General features: G+C 41.2%; 1 protein-coding gene across 13 annotated transcripts in view; it reads right to left on the bottom strand.

Moving 5' to 3' along the window:
• The window catches only part of RAPGEF4 (Rap guanine nucleotide exchange factor 4), a 331,009-nt gene that overhangs the window by 263,656 nt on the left and 47,797 nt on the right, over positions 1-19,556 (bottom strand). For all 13 annotated transcript variants that reach the window (XM_055289744.2, XM_055289750.2, XM_055289749.2 and 10 more), the window contains exon 2: positions 2,242-2,384. In XM_055289744.2, the coding sequence (XP_055145719.1) occupies positions 2,242-2,384 (143 nt within the window). The remainder of the gene's footprint in view (positions 1-2,241; positions 2,385-19,556) is intronic.

Raw genomic sequence — 19,556 nt, 5'->3', positions numbered from 1 at the left:
TCTTGTGCAAACCAACTGTCCTTTTAAATATCCTAACTAAACAACTAGATGGAGTGATTTGATATTTTAAAATCCTCTTCACAGTTAAAGTCAGAGGTCAAGTAACTCAATGAAAAATCACATGACAGCTCGTGGGACAACTGAGTCCTGGCAAGGCTAGTGCTAACTGGAGAAGAACAAGCTTCTGGGAAGCATAATTAATGATGACAAGCTGCTCTGACCTTCCTGACTAGGACATGCTGTGAAAAGGCAAAGAACAATAATGACATCCTACCAAGTGCAATGACAAGCTTAAGATGGGGTTGATGAGTTTATAGCTGGTCTCCCCAGTAACTCTGCTGCGCCAAATCTTTATAAGTGATTCATTTTAGAGTTAAGGTTTTGTCTTTCATGAAATTCTTGGCCCCGAAAGACATTATTATTTGTCAATCAAATTCATGTTACACATGTTAGGAGATTCATTTTGAAAATGGCTTTTAGAAACATAAAATAGTCTTATTGCCAAAAGAATAGTTTCTGATATGTTAAAAAAACTGTTTGAAAATGATATGCATGGATGATGTTTTTCTTAACAGAAATGTAACTATGAGCTGGGTGCGGTGGCTCACGCCTATAATCCCAACACTTTGGGAAGCCACGGCAAGAGGATTGCTTGAGACCAGGAGTTCAAGACCAGCCTAGGCAACATAGCTGACCTGGTCTTTACCAAAATTAAAGAAAGTAGCTGGGCACGGTGGTATATGCCTGTAGTCCTAGCTACTCAGGAGGCTGAGGTGGGCAGATGGCTTGAGCCTAGGAGTTCAAGGTTGTAGTGAGCCATGATTGCACCACTGCACTCCAGCCTAGAGGAGCGCAGAGTGCAATGGCACAATCTCAGCTTACTGCAACCTCTGCCTCCTGGGTTCAAGCAATTCTCCTGCCTCAGCCTCCTGAGTAGCTGGGACTACAGTTGCGCGCCACCATGCCCGGCTAATTGTTTGTATTTTTAGTAGAGACAGGGTTTCACCGTGTTAACCAGGATGGTCTCGATCTCCTGACCTATTGATCCGCCCACCTCGGCCTCCCAAAGTGCTGGGATTACAAGTGTGAGCAACTGTGCCTGGCCCACAAAATGTTAATGGTAGAAATTGTAGGTGATTTTTATTTTGTTGACTTTCTAAATTTTCTACAATAATGTTGTGATTCACCCTGTTGCTTTCCCACCCAGAAACACTCATGCCCTCTTGTCTAACTGAACCCAGGTTTTAGACAAGTTTCCACCCTCAGCCACAGGGCTAGGTGTTAGCTCCACTAGGGCAATCGTGATTGGTCTAAATCAGTCCTGGTGATCCCATTATTTTTGCAAGTGATTGGTTTAGACTTAGGCATGTGATGCATTTCTGGCCAATGAGTTAATATAGGAAGTCTGCTGGGGGACTTCTGAAACAGAGACCCAAAAAGAAATAGTCCTTCAGCAGGATGTTTTTGTATCAGTACATAATGCATCCAACAGCTGTAGCTGTCAGAACAATTTGGGACAAGTCTGAGGACAAAACCCAACACCTCAGAATACATACAAAAACAAAAAATACAGGAAGGACCTGAAGCCTTAATAATTTCACTGAGTCACTTCACTAACCAACCCTGAAGTCATTCTACCTCAGGACTTCTTCCATATGAGTAATTGATTTTCTTTTCTCCTTGTATAAGTCGTTGAATATTCAAATCAGTTGAGAGGGAGTTTTCTGTGAGTGCAGCATAAAGTGTTCCAACAGAAGAACTATTACTTCTTTAATGAAAAAATACTTTTAAAAAAATCCAACTGTTACTCTATCTCCCTGCCCCTTATTCACACCTGGAATAAATGACATTACTGGCATTAATTCAAAACATTACTATCAGCACTAGTTAAGAGAACTTTTATCTTAATATCCTATTGGCCACATATTTCTTGGATTAGAGAAGACAATTATTTGAATTTCTAAAGATATAGCTAAATGTGTGAATCATTACATCCCTCCAGCTCCATCTAGAAAGTTGGTTGCCCTGGAAGAACCATTTACGTTCTGTGAACAAAGGAGTTAGGGAAACACCTACATGCAACTGAATAAACAGACTAGAGGGAAGTGTCACCTTAATACCTTTGGTTGAAGCTCAAATATTTAGCACATAAATACTCCATTTGCTATTTATCTCCATAAAGTAACCACAAATGAGCATAAACCATACATGGAAATATACTACTAGAGTTGCATTTCTTACATGTTATTCCCTTTTCCAGATTCTCATAATAACCACATAAGCAAATCTGATGAAGGAGATTTGGGTGAAATTTCTCAAAAGCTTTCACTTCTTTCAGTCGAGTGAAGATTATATCCACATCTTCACTGGATCGCTCCAATGGTCTGTATAGGCAGAAAAGTCACAAAAGCTATATCAGTAAAGATTTACCTCAAAGTGAATCAACAGGGCTCATTTTAATTATATTCAAATTTACCCAAATATCCCACTTGTGAATATTTCATTGCAAATATTTATCCACCCCCGTATAGATATTTCTGGGCCGATATAGACATTTCTGGAGCTTTACCAACTATTCGCCTTAAATCATTACTATTGCAGATGCCACAGCAGGAGTCAACATCAGAGTGCTAAGTTCAAGGTGATACTCTGGTATAATGCTTAATCCCTTAGAAGCACAAGATACATGAAAATGCAGATTCTACTAAAAAATGAAGTCACAAACACAAATGCCTGCAAGGGCCAATGAGGTAAAGGAAGTGAGTAGAAAGAGCAAGACATAAGGGAAAAAAATCTCTACTCTAAGAAAACAACAGTGAAATCACAAAGACAAATGAGAAGTGACAGCCTCAGTGTTGGTGATTCTCCAGGGAATGGTGGGCATCAGGGTGAACTGCAAACAGGACTATCCGCAGGGAGCAGCTCTTATTTGGCTGTTTTCCTTCTTCTTAGTTTTCTGTGTAAATGTGAGACCAGATGTTGTCAAATCTTCCCATTGTTCAAGGTAAATCTAGGTGTGTAGAGATTTGTTCGCTTTTTTTTTTCTTTTTTTGAGATGGAGTTTCACTTTTGTTGCCCAGGCTGGAGTGCAATGGCACAATCTTGGCTCACTGCAACCTCCGCCTCCTGGGTTCAAGTGAATATAGCCACCTGCTACTACACCCAACTAATTTTTTGTATTTTTAGTAGAGATGAGGTTTCACTGTGTTGGCCAGGCTGGTCTTGAACTCCTGACCTCAGGCGATCCACCCACCTCAGCCTCCCAAAGTGCTGGGATTATAGGCTTACTTTGTCGCCCAGGCTGAGTGCAGTGACGCAATCTTGGCTCACTGCAGCCTTGACCTCCAGGGCTTAAGTGATCCTGCCACTTCAGACCCCCAAGTAGCTGGGGCTTTTTTACTGGCGGAGTTTCATCATATTGCCCACGCTGGTCTCAAACTCCTGGGCTCAAGCAATCCTCCCGCCTCAGCCTCCCAAAGTGCCAGGATTACAGGCGTGAGCCACCATGCCCAGTCTGTTCATATTTCTTGAACACTGTCTGGGCCACACACACACATACACACAAAATCTCTGGAATAGATCCAACCTGCTGACTGCCATTTCATAACCTCTGGATTAAGATAAATCAAAGAACCAAACAAAAATAAGACAGTTTTACAAACTATATAAACTATTTTTTTCTTTTCTTTGAGCAATTTTCCAAGTCTGTTCCTTCCATGTGCTTTGCAGGAAACCACTGCTATTCTTGATAGATATTTCACATTATATAGAAACTATCATGTGTGCCCCAGAGCATTCTGGGATCAGAGGAAACGAATTGGACGAGGATGTGACAGACAAGTAATGTTCACCAAATAGCCATGTGCTCCCATAAATGTACTAGCCTCCCTTGTAGTTATGTTGGGGCTGGACTGCGAACAAAACTAGCATATATCTCTTCTGAGGTGAGACTGGTAAGAGCCGGGGGCCTCTCTTCTTCAGGAACAACTTTGAAGGGTGTTATGGGTTGAACTGTGTCTCCTCAAAAGATACATCAGGGACCTGATACTTAGGACCTGCGCATGTAATCTTCTTTGGAAATAGGGTCTTGTAAATGTAATCAAATTAAGATGAGGTCACATTGGACTATAGTTGGTCCTAATCTAATAACTAGCACCCTTAGAAAAAGAGGGGAATTTGGACAGAGAGACACCGGGAAAACAGACACGTGGAGGTGGTGACAGAGACTGGAGTGATGCATCTACCAGCAAGGAATGCAGAAGATTGCTGGCAACCTGCAAAAGCTAGAAAGGGACAAAAAGGATTGTTCCCTAGCACCTTCAGAGAAGACATGGGCCTCCTACACCTTGATTCTGGACTTCCAGCCTTCAGAACCCTGAGAGAAAAAAGGATTTGTTGTTTTAAACCGTTCAGTTTGTGGTATCTTGTTCCAGCAGCCCTAGGAAACTAAGACAGGAGGCATGTGTTTTACATGCCATAGCCACAAGATGGAGAAGAACGTACAACCCACAAAAGATTCTGTAAAAAGTGGTAGGTATGTTATCATAGCATCACCCAGCATTACCCAGAATAATACAGAAGTCAAGACTAGCTAGGCCAGAGTTCAAGGGACTTGGGACATTGTCAGAAGACAGATCCCATCATGAGAGATGAACATTTTCAGAGGACATGAGTAGATGACCTGTCACTAAGTGAAAGACCTAAGATACAGGCTTTCCTGAGCTTAATTTAAAAGCTCTTCATCTTGCTCAATTTTCACCCCATCACGCTTTTAGGCGCAAGAAAACTAGATTCAAAGAATATGCCCACAACCTCCCTCGCCTCCCAACAAACCCCTACTAGAAGGGTTTGGATTCTGCTTCCTGGGGAAGAGGAAGGCAAATCCTGATGTGTGTGTGCCCAGTCTCTGAGATGACAACATGCCTCAAAGCACTGAGAGATGTGCAGGCTTGACTTGGGGAAATACAACACATCAGTATCAGTGCCTCTTCCTCCTATTACCCCTTCGGAAGGACTTTCTAAACTCCTTACCAGAAACCATGTCCTCAAAGTTAAGGGGCTTTGGAACAGAGACTAGGACTTCAGCAGTTAATAAGGTGGTATAGACAATGGTGCAGACAACTTTCAGTCTTTGTGTGTCTGGGGGACAGCAAGGACGGCAGCAGCTGGCAGAGGCGCCCCTAATGGGGGATCCCAGACAGTAAAGCACACTTCCCGGGAGGCAGAGCTGGTGCTGGTGCCAGTAGGGAGTCAGGTTGCAGCCATAGAAGCACTGGCAGCAGCCACAGGCCCAAAGCAATGGCAGCATGCAAGTGACCGTGGAAGGAATCATAAGGACTAGATGAGCTAGAAACTGACTGGACATTGATATGGCAGATTCTACTTAGCTACATAGGAAAAGACACAAAGAGAGATTAGAATCCATCTTCCACAAAGAAACAAAGAGCATCTCTTTTTGTTTATTCTCACCAGAGCATCTCCCACATTAGGAGTGTAGACTAGGGCAGCTAAAAGATTTTTAGCCCGACACTCACTAGAAAACAGTAGAAGAAAAATGTATGTACTTCTGTACAGTCCAAAACAAGCACAGAAGAACTTCAAGCTTCAGAACCAGATTGTTAAATGACAAAAGACACTTGGAAAGACAAAATTAATTTGAGATAACTGGGAGAAGAGTGAAATCTCTTCTCCTGATATATATATATATATATATATATATTTTTTTTTTTGAGATGGAGTCTCGCTCTGTCACCCAGGCTGGAGTGCAGTGGCGCGATCTCGGCTCACTGCAAGCTCCGCCTCCCGGGTTCATGCCATTCTCCTGCCTCAGCCTCTCCGAGTAGCTGGGACTACAGGCGCCCGCCACCACGCCCGGCTAATTTTTTGTATTTTTAGCAGAGACGGGGTTTCACCGTGGTCTCGATCTCCTGACCTTGTGATCCGCCCGCCTCGGCCTCCCAAAGTGCTGGGATTACAAGCATGAGCCACCGCGCCCAGCCTTCTCCTGATATTTTTGTGTGCCCCTAAATTAGGCCCTAACGATGTCATTCTTGTTTAATATTTAAGCCTCAGAAACAATGAAAAGCAACCTTCTATCTGTCATTAATTTTATTGGGTACTTCATGGACTGGGGAAAATTTCATTTGGCTATTAACAGACACCTTTACTATTCGATCTCTGGAATCTACCACCAGTGATAATTCTTTTGTGAATCTCTAATTTCGTAATGCAATGTATATTCTCACCTCTCTAGAGGTCATGTCTGGGATCTCCTTTATAGATCCTACAGTGCGCGAAACAGCGCCAACCATACACAAAGTCCTTGTGTGTAATCTTCTACAGCGACCTCAAACTGAACTTATCTTCTCTCCCACATCTTCTACTTCACCTGCCCTCCTTATTTCCATGCATGGAGTAGACTCACCCTCTGCTATGGTCTAAATAGCATAGAGGTGAGCCTACTCCCTCTGCTATTTGGTCCCTCAAAATTCATGGGTCAGAAATTTAATCACCAGTGCAACAATGTTGGGAGGTGGAGTTTAAGGAAAAGTGCTTAGGTCATGAGGGCTCTGCCTTCATGCAGTATTTGTGGATTAATGAGTGGATTAATGCTGCTATAAAAAAGGCTTGCAGGAGTGGGCTCACCCCTTTCTACCTTCCACCATGTGAGGACACAGCAAGAAGACTCTGACCAGATAGATGCTGGCACCTTGATACTGGACTTCCCAGCCTCCAGAACTGTGAGAAATAAATTTCTGTTCTTTTTGAATTACCCAGTCTCCAGTATTCTGTGATAGCAGCACAAAACAGACCAAGACACTCTCCCTCACCACATCCCAGTGATTTTACCTGCAAATGTCTCTCAAATTCATCCCTCCATTAATCCTCATGCCACTCTCTCATTGAGTGTGGATAAAGGGCATGTGAAGCACAAAGCACATGTTGAGACATGAATCTGAACAGCATGGCAGTCCTATCCTAGGAGGGTTCTGTCTAATAATCAGCAGAAGCATTTTAAGCAGGGTAGTGGCATGCTTGGATATGCATTTTGGAAAGATCACCTTGACCGTGACTAGAGGCAGATGGGAGACAGTCAAGATCAACAGCCAAGAGGAAGTTAGGAAGTTCTTGCAGTATATCAAAATGATGATGTGGTTTCTCTAATTACAGCTCGCTCTAGGCTCCTTTCTTCTCCCTTCATAACGATGAACAGCTGGTCCCCAAGCAAAAGCTCCAAGTACAGAGAACTGATTTTCTTTAGCCTGGCATCTAATATCCAGGGCCTTTTTTAAAAAATGACTTTTTAAAAACTTTCACTTTTAAAACATGTTCAAGCAACAACAAAAGAATCATTTACAACCCCTACAATTTCGTATTTTAAAAAATTAATATCCTAATTAAAAAGTAGGCTAAGGACTTGAATAGACATTTCTCCAAAGAAGACATACAAATGGCCAACAGATATGAAAAGGTGCTCATTGTCACTAATCATCAGGGAAATGCAAATCAAAGCCATAATGAGATATTACCTTACATCTGTCAAGATGGCTATTATCAAAAAAAAATGTTGGTGAGGATGTGAGGAAACTGGAACCTTTGCACACTGTTGGTCAGTATCTAAAATGGTGTGGCTGCTATGAAAAACAGTTTAGAGCTTCCTCAAAAAATTAAAAATAGAACTACCATTCATCCAGCAGTCCTACTTCTGGGTATTTATCTGAAAGAATTGAAATCAGGATCTTGAAGAGATATTCACACTTCCATGTTCATTTCAGCATTATTCACAGTAGCCAAGATATGGGAAGCAACCTAAATGCCTATCAACAGATAAATGGATAAAGAAAATAATACATATATACATACAATGGAGTACTATTTACCCCTGAAAATGAAGGACATTCTGCAATCTGTGACAACATGCATGAACCTTGAAGACATTCTGCTAAGTGAAATAAACCAGTCTTAGACAAATACCGCATGTTTCCACTTATATGAGGTTTCTAAAATAGTCAAATTCATAGAATAAAAGAGTGGAATGGTGGCTACCAGGGACTGGAGGGAAAGGGAAATGAGGAGTTATTACCAGCTGACCTAGAATTTCAGTCAAGAAAGATGAATAAGCTCTAGAGATCTGCTGTACAACACTGTACTTATACCCAACAAAAATATATCATACACTTAAAAACTGGTTCAGAGGGTAGATCTCATAGTAAGTGTTCTTAACACAGTAAAATAAAAATTTTAAAAAGAATCATTTGTAAACAAAGACACTGTAGAACACAGGATTATAAAGTGGCCCCCTATGACCCATGCCTTGTATAATCCTTTTGAGGCTGGGTGAGAGCTCCAATTTGCTTTTAGCCAATAGAATATGGCAAAGTGAAGAGAGATCACTCCCATGATTATGTTATGCTGTATGGCAAAGGTGAAGAGATTTTGCAGATGTAATTATGGCCCAGAATTAGTTGACTTTGTTAATCAAAAGTGAGGTTTTCCTGGTTGGGCCTGACCTAATCAAGTGAGACCTTCAAACGAGGATGGAAGGAGTGAGAGGTTCTTTTGCTGGCACTGAAGAAAATAGCTGCCCTGGTTGCCTTAGGGCCTCTGAGAGGGCCATGTGGCAAGAAATGTGGGCAGTTACTGACTGACAGCCAGCAAGAAAACAAGGACCTCAGGCTTACCACTGCAAGAACTGAATTCTGCCAAAAATGATGTGAGCTTCGAAGAGGTCAACTGAGCTCCAGAAAGAAGCACCTCTTATTTATTTATTTGTTTGTTTATTTATTTATTTATTTATTTATTTATTTATTTTCTTTGTTAGACAGGGTCTCTGTCACCCAGGATTGCAGTGGCATGATTATGGCTCACTGAAGCCTCAAACCCCTGGGTTTAAGTGATCCTTCCACCTCAGCATCCCAAGTAGCTGGGACTACAGGTGTGCATCGCCATGCTCTTCTAATTTTTTTTTTTTTTTTTTTTTTTTTTTGTAGAGACAGGGTCTCGCCTTATTGCCCAGGGTGGTCTTGAACTCCTAGGCTCAACCAATCCTCCTGCCTCGGTCTCCCAAAGTGCTGCAATTACATGTGAGCCACCATGCTTGGCCAGGAGCACCTTGATTTCAGCCTTTAAGACTCTGAACAGAGGATCCAGACAAGCTGTGCCTAGACTCCTGCCACATGAAAACAGACAGATAATACATGTATGCTTTTTTAAGCAGCTAAGTTTATCATAATTTGTTACACAGCAACAGAAAACTAACTCAAAGTTATTTTCTCACACTGACTAATTTCCTTACGGCCTCAGCTTAGATTTCACTCCCTTCTTGGAGCTTTTCCTTACAACGTTTTCTCTTCTCTGAAATCAAATTAATAACATTTCTTTTTGGCATCTAACCCTGTTATTTATTATTTCATGTTTCATGCATGTAAATTTTTTCTTGGAGAGACCTCCCGCTATGGTCTAAATGTTGTGTCCTAAGTCCCCGAAATTTATATGTTAAAATTCTAACCCTTAAAATGATGGTATTAGGAGGTGGAGCCTTCGGGAGGTGATTAGACCGTAAGGGCAGAGCCCTCATGAATGAGATTAGTGCTATTATAAAAGAGACCCCAGAGACTAGCTCTCCATTCTGTCATGTGAAGACACAGAAAAGGGTGCTGTCTATGAGTTAGAGAGCAGCCCTCACCAGACACCAAATCTACCAGCATCTTGGTCTTGGACTTCCTAGCCTCTAGAACTATGAGAAATAAATTCCAGTTGTTATAAGCTACCTAGTCTAAAGTACTTTGTTAGGCAAAGCATGGTGGTGGCTCACACCTGTAATTCCAGCATTTTGGGAGGCCAAGGTGGGAGGATTGCTTGAGCCCAGGAGTTCAAGACCACCCTGGGCAATATGGCAAAACTACATTTCTACAAAAAATTTAAAAAGGAGCCAAGCATTTTGGTGCATGCCTGTGGTCTCAGCTACTCAGGAGGTTGAGAGAGGAGGATGGCTTGAGCCCAGGAGGTTGAGGCTGCAATGAGCCATGATCACACCACTGCACTCCAACCTGGGTGACAGAGTGAAGCCCTGTCTCAATAAATAAATAAATAAATAAAGCACTTTGTTTTAGCAGCATAAAACAGTCACCTTCATTTACCTATTCATTCATCCAATAAAAACTAGTTGGGTCTTATTTCTTATTAACCCTCAAATCACTATGTATTCCTGTTTTGTTTTTTTCTTCTTCTCATGGTTCCTCAGCTCTTCCAAGATGAATTTAACAGTCATCGAAAACTTTCTGACAGCAAGTTAGACAGAAAACAACCCACCTAAGTTAGCAAAAGGCTAAAACTAAAAATATTTCTGATGACATAAAATCATTTTAAGTTCTATATAAATCATAATGGTAATAATGCCTATTAGCAGTATCAAAAAGGACCATTTTATTAGAATGTATTGATAATCTTAAAAGGAATAGGGTTTTTAAAAATTTTTTTTTAATTTTTTGAGACAGAGTCTCACTCTGCCCCCCACACTTCAGTGCAAAGGCATAATCTTGGCTCACTGCAACCTCTACCTCCCAGGTTCAAGCAATTGTCCTGCCTCAGCCTCCCAAGTAGCTGGGATTACAGGTGCCCGCTACCACACCTAGCTAATTTTTTTTTGTATTTTTAGTAGACATGGGGTTTCACCACGTTGGCCAGGCTGGTCTTGAACTCCTGACCTCAGGTGATCCACCCGCCTTGGCCTCCCAAAGTGCTAGGATTACAGATGTGGGCCACTGCGCCCAGCCAGGAATAGAGTTTTAAAGTTAAGTTTATTTTATTTTTTTAGAGATGGGGGTCTTGCTATGTTGTCTGAGCTAGAGGACAGTGGCCATACACAGGCATGATTATAGTGAACCAAAGCCTCAAACTCCTAACCTCAAGCAATCCTCCTGCATCAGACTCTCACGAAGCTGGGACTACAGGTACATGCCACCACATCCAGCTAATTTTGAAAAATTTTTGTAGAGATAAGGTCTCTCTATATTTCCCGGGCTGGTCTCGAACTTCTGGCCTCAAGCAGTCTTCCCACCTTGGCCTCCCAAAGCTCTGAGTCAATTCTTAATTACCACCTGGCCTATAAATAAGTGTTAAAACCATTCTTTTTTTCTTTCAGGAGACATAGACACCAGAGAAATTTATGAAATCTATGAAATTTTAAATGGCTCTCCATTCACCGAACACATCCTTTCATGAATGCTCATTCACTTTATTTATTCACTCAGTAAACTATACTGCTTTACTACTGTACATTAGGCACCTTAATCTGGAAATATAAAGATGAGCAAAATGCCAACAGTATCCACGAGGAGCTCTAGTGGCAAATGGAATCAACCAAAATTAGAATATAGTATAATAAGGGCTGTAATACGAGCACCAACAATGTTCAGGGCCGGACCTTGTTTTACTACACAAGGTAGTTGAATATGGAAACTATCAAAGTCAGGCATCCAGGGGATAGCAAAGGTTCTGGATTCTGGGTGCTGCCCACATGCATTATGCAATGTGGAAATCTACTGTGCTCTTAAATTTTAATTCAGTCAACTCTGGATTATCTAGGGACTAATTAGCCAGTTTCTGAGTTAACTGGAGCACAAAATAAGAACACAAAAAAGACATTTGTGGGAAAGAACACACAATAACCGTAAATCAGTAAGAAACATTGTCCCCTTGATGACTTCCATTGCTTGGCTATCTGACAGTCAATATTTGCAAACCCTTTACCGTGGAGAGTGCCCACCCCCTTCATCAATCAGCTAAGTAGACCCCTTAGTGGCAACTTCTGCCACAGCTCCTGGGGACCTCTTGGGACAGCAGATTCCAACACCCAACAGTCAGACCTGAGGGGTGCAGGAGAAAGAAGTGAAGAGAAACGGGGAGGGAGGCAGAACTGCTCTCTGCCCAGTGCCTTCCCATAATTATAAACAAAAAGCTTGGCCAAGAAATGGACCACATTAGCAGATTATGGTAACACTGTCATCTTACAGGAATGTATATAACGCTCAACTACCTCAATATGTTTTTTAAATTTTCAAATGTCTTTGGAAAATCAGTAAATGTATTTAAAAACATTGAGTGTAATGTTCACTTAATATATATGCATTAAAACGACTTTGAGGTTCAGTTTGACTCTTTTTAACAGTAATTTAGCATTGTAAAGAGCTACTCATCTCCTCCAGTGAAGAACTGTCAAATCTGAGATAATGCATGTGAGCTTTATCAATTATAAAAAGCTACAGAAGCTATTTCTAGTACCACCATCATCATCATAATTATTAGCCACCAAGACCTTTTTTAAAAAGTTATCTCATGAAAGCAATAAATAAAGTGCTTAAAAACATATACTAAAATTCTTCCATGCCTTTTAGAGGTTTTATGGATAGGTGTGCACTGTGTTTTTTCTCTATAACAACAGTTAAGATCTTAAATACTATGTACTCTACAATCTCAATCTTTTTATAACACTATTGGCTTTTCAAAGGGCCTTGACACTTACTGAAGATTTTTATCATCACAGCCCTGTTAGATAAAACAGGTATTAAGAATTCCATTTTGGCTGGGCACGGTGGCTCATGCCTATAATCCCGGCACTTTGGGAAGCCAAGGCGGGCAGATCACCTGAGGTCAAGAGTTCAAGACCAGCCTGACCAACATGGCAAAACCCCATCTACTAAAAATACAAAATAAGCTGGGTGTGGTGGTGCATGCCTGTAATCCCAGCTACTCGGGAGGCTGAGGCAGGAGAAACGCTTGAACCCGGGAGGTGGAGGTTGTGGTGAGCTGAGGTTGCACCATTGTACTCCAGCCTGGGCAACAAGAGCAAAACTCCGTCACAAAAAAAAAAAAAAGAATCTCATTTTACACACATTTAGACACAGAAGTTAGGTGACTATTTATATGCTAAAATCGTGTATTTATAATGTCAGTGATGACATGGATATAGCAAAAGTCTTTGAAACTCAAGATGTTTACCACTTATGTTATTATTTTAATTATATGATTATTAACCACTTAGAATACTGAAATGTTTACTCTTTCCTAATTACAAGTTTTTCCAACAATGTCAACAAAATTCAGAAAGGTTTTGAAAACGCATTCAATCTGCAAGTATTTACTGAGTATGAAGACTATACTTTCAGGGATCTTTTTTTTTTTTTTTTTTAAGAGTTTTGCTCTGTCGCCCAGGCTGGAGTGCAGTGGCACGATCTCGGCTCACTGCAAGCTCTGCTTCCTGAGTTCAAGCCATTCTCCTGCCTCAGCCTCCTGAGTAGCTGGGACTACAGGCGCCTGCCACCATGCCTGGATAATTTGTTGTATTTTTAGTAGAGACGGGGTTTCAACGTGTTAGCCAAGATGGTCTCGATCTCCAGACCTCATGATCCACCTGCCTCGGCCTCCCAAAGTGCTGGGATTACAGGCGTGAGTCACTGCTCCAGGCTCAGGGATCATTTCTATAGTTCATTACTGAGTATCATCCATATGACAGGCGAATAAAGTACTTGGGTGATATAAAGATCACGGTCCCTGCACACAGAAAGTTAAAAATGGGTAAGAGAGATACAGAGATACGTACATCTACAGCAAGTATCAAGGTGAAATGTGGTTAAGTAGCACAATGGAAATAGGAAAGAAGAGAATGGGAATCCGGGAGAGAGAGACTTCACTTATGGATGAAATTTCTAAAAAGACTTCACGAAGGCATTACTGTAAAATCTCCTTAAACTCAGTTTCTTCTCACTTCTTTTTTTATGACTACAGCACCAACATTGTTTGGTCATTTCATCCGAAAACTTTGGTGCATCACTGTGGCCCCTCTCCCTAAAGATCTGCTCTCCTAACTCCTCTCCCTGTGAGTTTCCTAGTCACACACCCACTCCCACCACACACACACACACACACACACACTCACACATACATGCAAGCACATACACACACACAGATACCCATATACATACCCACATAAACACGCCTACAGAGATACATACATACACACATGCAAGCACCTCCTCAAGGCAATCAGCTGCCCAAGTTCTCTCTCGGCTGAGGCTCTTGACTCTGTCAGTATTCAGGGTGACTCTCAGAAAAAAACCCCTTTGAAGGAGCCTGAGATCCCAGGGGCCATTGCAGTTTTTCACTCACAGCTGAGATTGATCATCAGTCAGACAGGGCACACCAAGACCCCTGTGACCCTTTGGAAACATGGCCTGCACAGCCGCCACTAGGGAGCAGAGCACATGGAGTCTGTGAATTCCTGGCATAATGCCTCCTTGTTTAGCAGTCATACCCTCTTGCTTTTATGTCTCTACGAAAGAATGAAGAGGAAACTGCTCCCTCAAGATCCCAAATGAGATAAGAAAGTTATGACTGGAGGTCACTGCAGACCACAATTTTGCCCTTAAGCAAAGCAATAAAAAGGTCCAAATACTTCCACCTCCCCGACCACTCTGTCCTCCGCGGATGGATGAGTAAGATGCCAGATCTGAGGCTCAGGGCTATTCAGAGAGTTGAAAAACCCCATCATTAGGCAGAGGACTGGACCAGGCCTGCTAATGTCTAAAGAATGTTTAGCCCTGCATTTGCAAGTGAAGAGAGAGGAAAATTTTTTGAACAGATCTAGAGTGTTGCAATTTGTCTTGTTACAATTAATATGCAATGTGAAATCGAAGTACAGCCTTGTCCAATTTTAACAGACCTTTTTCAAACACCTCTGACTGTTCCTGAGCATCTAACCTCAGCAGAGGATCCTCAGTCTTGGCAAAGGCTCTCCACCACACACCCTCAGGTCACCAGACCCCAGCCAAACGGGGATGCTTATTGGATCCCAAACAGCACATAAAATAGAAGTCTGCCATAATTGTCCCTCTGAAATACACTTGCTCTACTAGCATTAAGTTAAAAAACAATTTCATGTGGCTCCTTAAAATTGAGAACAACTTCTGGGATGACTCAGATAACCGAGGCTTCTTTAAAATGCTTTCCGGATGGGTTTCAACTGATGGCTTTTTTTCCTCTATGTAAATTTCACCATAGTAAGCAAAGGCTCTCAAAAATCATTTCATAGCACTTAGTGCTACACTCAAATTTAAGATGACTGTTCAAAAAATTGCTGCTGTTGCCCCTAAATAGTAGGAGAGCCCACAGACGGCCTTGGGTTGAAAGAGTTAGAGAAGGGGACTCTCTTGAGTCAGGTCCTTCTGACAGTCTTCTCTTAGCTCTCTCTATTCCTGGGTAACTAGAGGGAGACCCTTGGAAGAGAAAGAACATGGAAAAAATGAAGCATACTGAGCATGGCGGGGGGGAGGCGACTAAGAACTTTACCTGGAACAGTGACTCTCAGCCTTTTATCCCTCCCAACCCACCTGAGGCACAACATGCACAGCCAGGACTAGCAACACAGGGAAACACATTTTTAACAGGGAAGGTTTGAAAAAGACTTTCTCCAACTGAATCAGCTGGTTAGGAAGCTCTAGCTTTAAGAAAGAAGTAGTTTATGAGTTAATGATGAGTTTATGAGTTATTTATTAGTTATTTGTGTATCTTATCCCAGCTATTCATGGAACATCCCTTGCATCTTGCCACCTCCCCAAGTGTTCACCAGTACCTGCTGCTGGTGCCTACCCTAGTGACAACTTGAAGAATCCACAAAATAAGTGGGTGAAGGTGTGAAGTCAGGGACTTGAACTGAGAGGAGTACAGCTGGCCCTCCCATATCTGTGGGTTCTGCGTCTGAGGATTCAACCAACCATGAATTGAAAATATTTTGAATAAATAAAAAAAATACAATACAAAATAATACAAATTTTAAAACTACACTGTATAACAACTATTTGCATCCTGTTTACATTGTATTAAGTCATCTACAGAGGATATGTGTAAACTTACACCTACATTAGGTGTTGTGTTAGGTTTTGTGTGTGTGTGTGTGTGTGTGTGTGTGTAGGTAGGTAGGTTATGTAACACAAATACTACACCATTTTATATCAGGGTCTTGAGCATCTGCAGATTTTGGTATCCAAGTGGGGTCCTGGAACAAATCCTCCCATGGGTACCCCAGGACGACTGTACATAAATGTAGCATTGCAAATTTAAGAATGTTTATCAGAAGTCCTGTTGTTGGCATGGTGGCTCACACCTGTAATTCCAGCACTTTGGGAGGCCAAGGCAAGAAGATCGCTTGGGGCCAGGAGTTAGAGACCAGCCTGGCCAATAAAGCAAGAACTCATCTCTGCTAAAAATTAAAACTCCTGGGCTCAAATGATCCACCCACCTTGGCCTCCCAAAGTGCTGGGATTACAGGTGTGAGTCACCACACCCTGCCCTCGTAAGCCACCACGCCTGGCCCTTCCCTGTCTTACTTATTCTTCTGACTGAAGTGTCTGTTTCTGGCTTCTGGCTGGAGGCTATACTTTCCAGCCTGCCAGAAGGGCCACCTAGCGGGCTACAACTCTTTTTGAGAAGTAAAATTTTCCTTTCTAAATTTATGAACAATGTTATTCTTCAGTTGACACTTCCTTTGAATAAAGTCTACCTTACCATCAATAACAAAAATTATTGTTAAATAACTTTTATTTAACAATACTATATTCAAATAGTACTAAAACACTGTTGGGTTTCAATACACAATTGAGTGATAAGCCTTCTCATTTTTTCCCTAAGATGTCTTTGGTTGTTAAAAGAATGTACCCTATGAATGAATAGCCTCAATTTCAATAGATGTTATGAATAGGAAAGAAGTGAAATGTTTTTAATGTGTAAAGATATACAGTAAATAGATGTAAATATAAATTCAGTGGAGGGCAATTTGATGGTGTATATCAAAATTACAATATTTTAATACAATAATTGCAGTTATAAGACTTCTGCAGATATTCTTGCACATGTGTAAAATTATGTATGCACTAGAATATAAGATAAAATATATTTATATGTGGATATAAATAATGATAAATCCACACAATGAAATGGTACCACACAATGAAATGGTATGCAAAGAAAGAATGAAGTAGCGCTATCAATCCAAGGTATTGAAGAATAGCAGAATATTCCACTCCAAAATATGCCATATGGATATTTTGAGGCAATTGAGAAACAGAACCAAAAAAAAGCTCTCTACCCTCCCGCTATTTGCCTAAAAAGAAGACATAAATTTACAAAGGTGTCTCTCCTTCCCTCTCTATCAGAAAGAACAAAAGTTAATCACTGGAGATGACTTTAGATCCTTATCAGCCTGGAGAAGATACCAGAGGACTCTACATAACAAACTTTGCAAACTAGCCTTTATCATTATTAGTTTCCCATAGATTTGCCTTCCCACAATTTGCTGTCCCTAGAGACTCAAGGTCCTCTTCCTTTGTCTTGTCTAAAATGTATTATCCTTCTCTAAAATGTATTCTTCTTTGTTAAAGATGCTATAGTAAGCCTGGAGTTCTAAGCCACCTGTTGGAGAATTACTCAGTCCCTGGGTATCTCCCATGCGTATATGAAATACATGTTAATAAACTTCTGTTTTTTGTTTCTTGTTAATCAATCTTTTGCTACAGGGGCCCCAGTTAAGAACTCAGAGGTGTAGAGGGAAAATTTTTCGTTCCCTAGAGTACCATTCAGTAAAAAGCAGGGTTTAGGTGTGTAACATGCTGTTATTTATTAATAAAAGTGGCAGATGGAAGAATATATACCTATATTTATAAATGCATGTAAGAAGTTGGACCAGGCCGGGCGCGGTGGCTCACGCCTGTAATCTCAGCACTTTGGGAGGCCGAGGCGGGCGGATCACGAGGTCAGGAGATCAAGACCAACCTGGCTAACACGGTGAAACCCCGTCTCTACTAAAAATACAAAAAATTAGCCGGGCGAGGTGGTGGGCGCCTGTAGTCCCAGCTACTTGGGAGGCTGAGGCAGGAGAATGGCATGAACCCCGGGGGGCAGAGCCTGCAGTGAGCCGAAATTGCGCCACTGCACTCCAGCCTGGGCGACAGCGAGACTCCGTCTCAAAAAAAAAAAAAAAAAAAAGTTGGACCAAAAATTGAAAACTGGCATTAGTTGTTATTCTATGGCATGACTAAGTGACTAGAATACAGGAGAGAGAGATTTAATTTTTGCTGTTTACCAGAAGAAATATACACACAACTATTACATTAAAATATTTCCAGAATGCTGTCACTTCTCACCACTTCAAGGCTTCCTGCCCTGGTCTAGGCCACCATCATTTCTTCCCCAGACTATGGCACTGATCTCCTAGCAGCAATCCCTGCTTCCACCCTTGCCCTCTTGGAGTCTATTTATTCTCCTTGGGGGATCCAGAGTGATCCTTTTAATATTTAAGCAGGTTCACAGCATGTCCTGCTCAAAACTCTCCAGTGGCTGCCTGTTTAGCTCAGAGTAAAAACCAAAGTTTCCACCTCACCTGGCCCCCATGTCCCACCTCAGTCACCTGTTTCCCTTGGAACCTCATCTCCTACTATCCCCCTCTTACTCCCACTTCTCCAAACACACTGGTGTCTTGGCTGCACCTTGATGGCCTCTGCCCCACCTTCAAGCCCTTGCAACAGCTATTCCTTCTGCCAGGGATACTATTTCCCCAGATATCTGCACAGCTCATGCCCTTGCCTACTGTAAGGCAGAGCAAAACTCTCCTTCCTAACGAAGTCTACCCTCCCGTCGCATTTAAAACCACAGTCCTCTCAACAGCACCTTTACCCTGCATTGCTTTATTCCAAGCACGTGACAGTTTCTAATATAATATTTATGGTAATAATTTATTGATTTATTTATTTTGGCTATTGTCTCCACTAGAACGTAAGCTCCATAAAAGCAGGGATTTTTTTTTAATAACAATTGTATCTCCAGTACCGAGAACAATGTTGGGAATATAGTAGATACCCAATAAACATTGTTGAAATAAATATACTTTTATATCTTTTTTATTTGTACATGAGAATGTATAATCATGAGAAGTTAATGGCACTTCAGAGAAAATTAAATTACTTTTTTGTTAAGAAAATTTCTGATGTTCTCTACCATACTTACCAAAATCAGTAACAATAACTCCTCAGAATACCAGTGTTCTCAATAAAATAAATAAGCAATTATTCGTTTTTTAATGAATATTGGTAGCGATTTTTTTAAATGAATAACAGTTTATTTATACACCAGGACTTCCTGTGAGATCCCTTTTACTTTTTCTCCTGTGAGCCCATGCTAATTTTCCTGAGTGATTAAGTAAACCTAAATATTCAAGAATGTGGTATTACACTATTTATGTACTAAGTCTCTTCTGAAGGTATAAACCATATAATAAATGAAAATAATACAGTTCTAAAGCTATATCCCAGAATCAGGAGGACAGGCATCATTCCTTTTTAGAGAGATGCACTCAAAGAAATCCCTTAAACTAGGCCCAAATTGAAAATGGTTCTAAATCATTTTCACACCAGCAACTGCAAGGTTTATTATTCCTGTGCAGAGATAATCAGGCCATTCCTTTGGTAACTAATCTCTCCTGCCCCACAATACTTGGATATAAGTATATT

The sequence above is a fragment of the Symphalangus syndactylus genome, chromosome 8 (assembly GCF_028878055.3).
Source record: "Symphalangus syndactylus isolate Jambi chromosome 8, NHGRI_mSymSyn1-v2.1_pri, whole genome shotgun sequence".
NCBI classification, from domain to species: domain Eukaryota; kingdom Metazoa; phylum Chordata; class Mammalia; order Primates; family Hylobatidae; genus Symphalangus; species Symphalangus syndactylus.
Note: the sequence above shows the minus strand (reverse complement) of the source record. Positions and strands in the feature narration are given on the sequence as shown.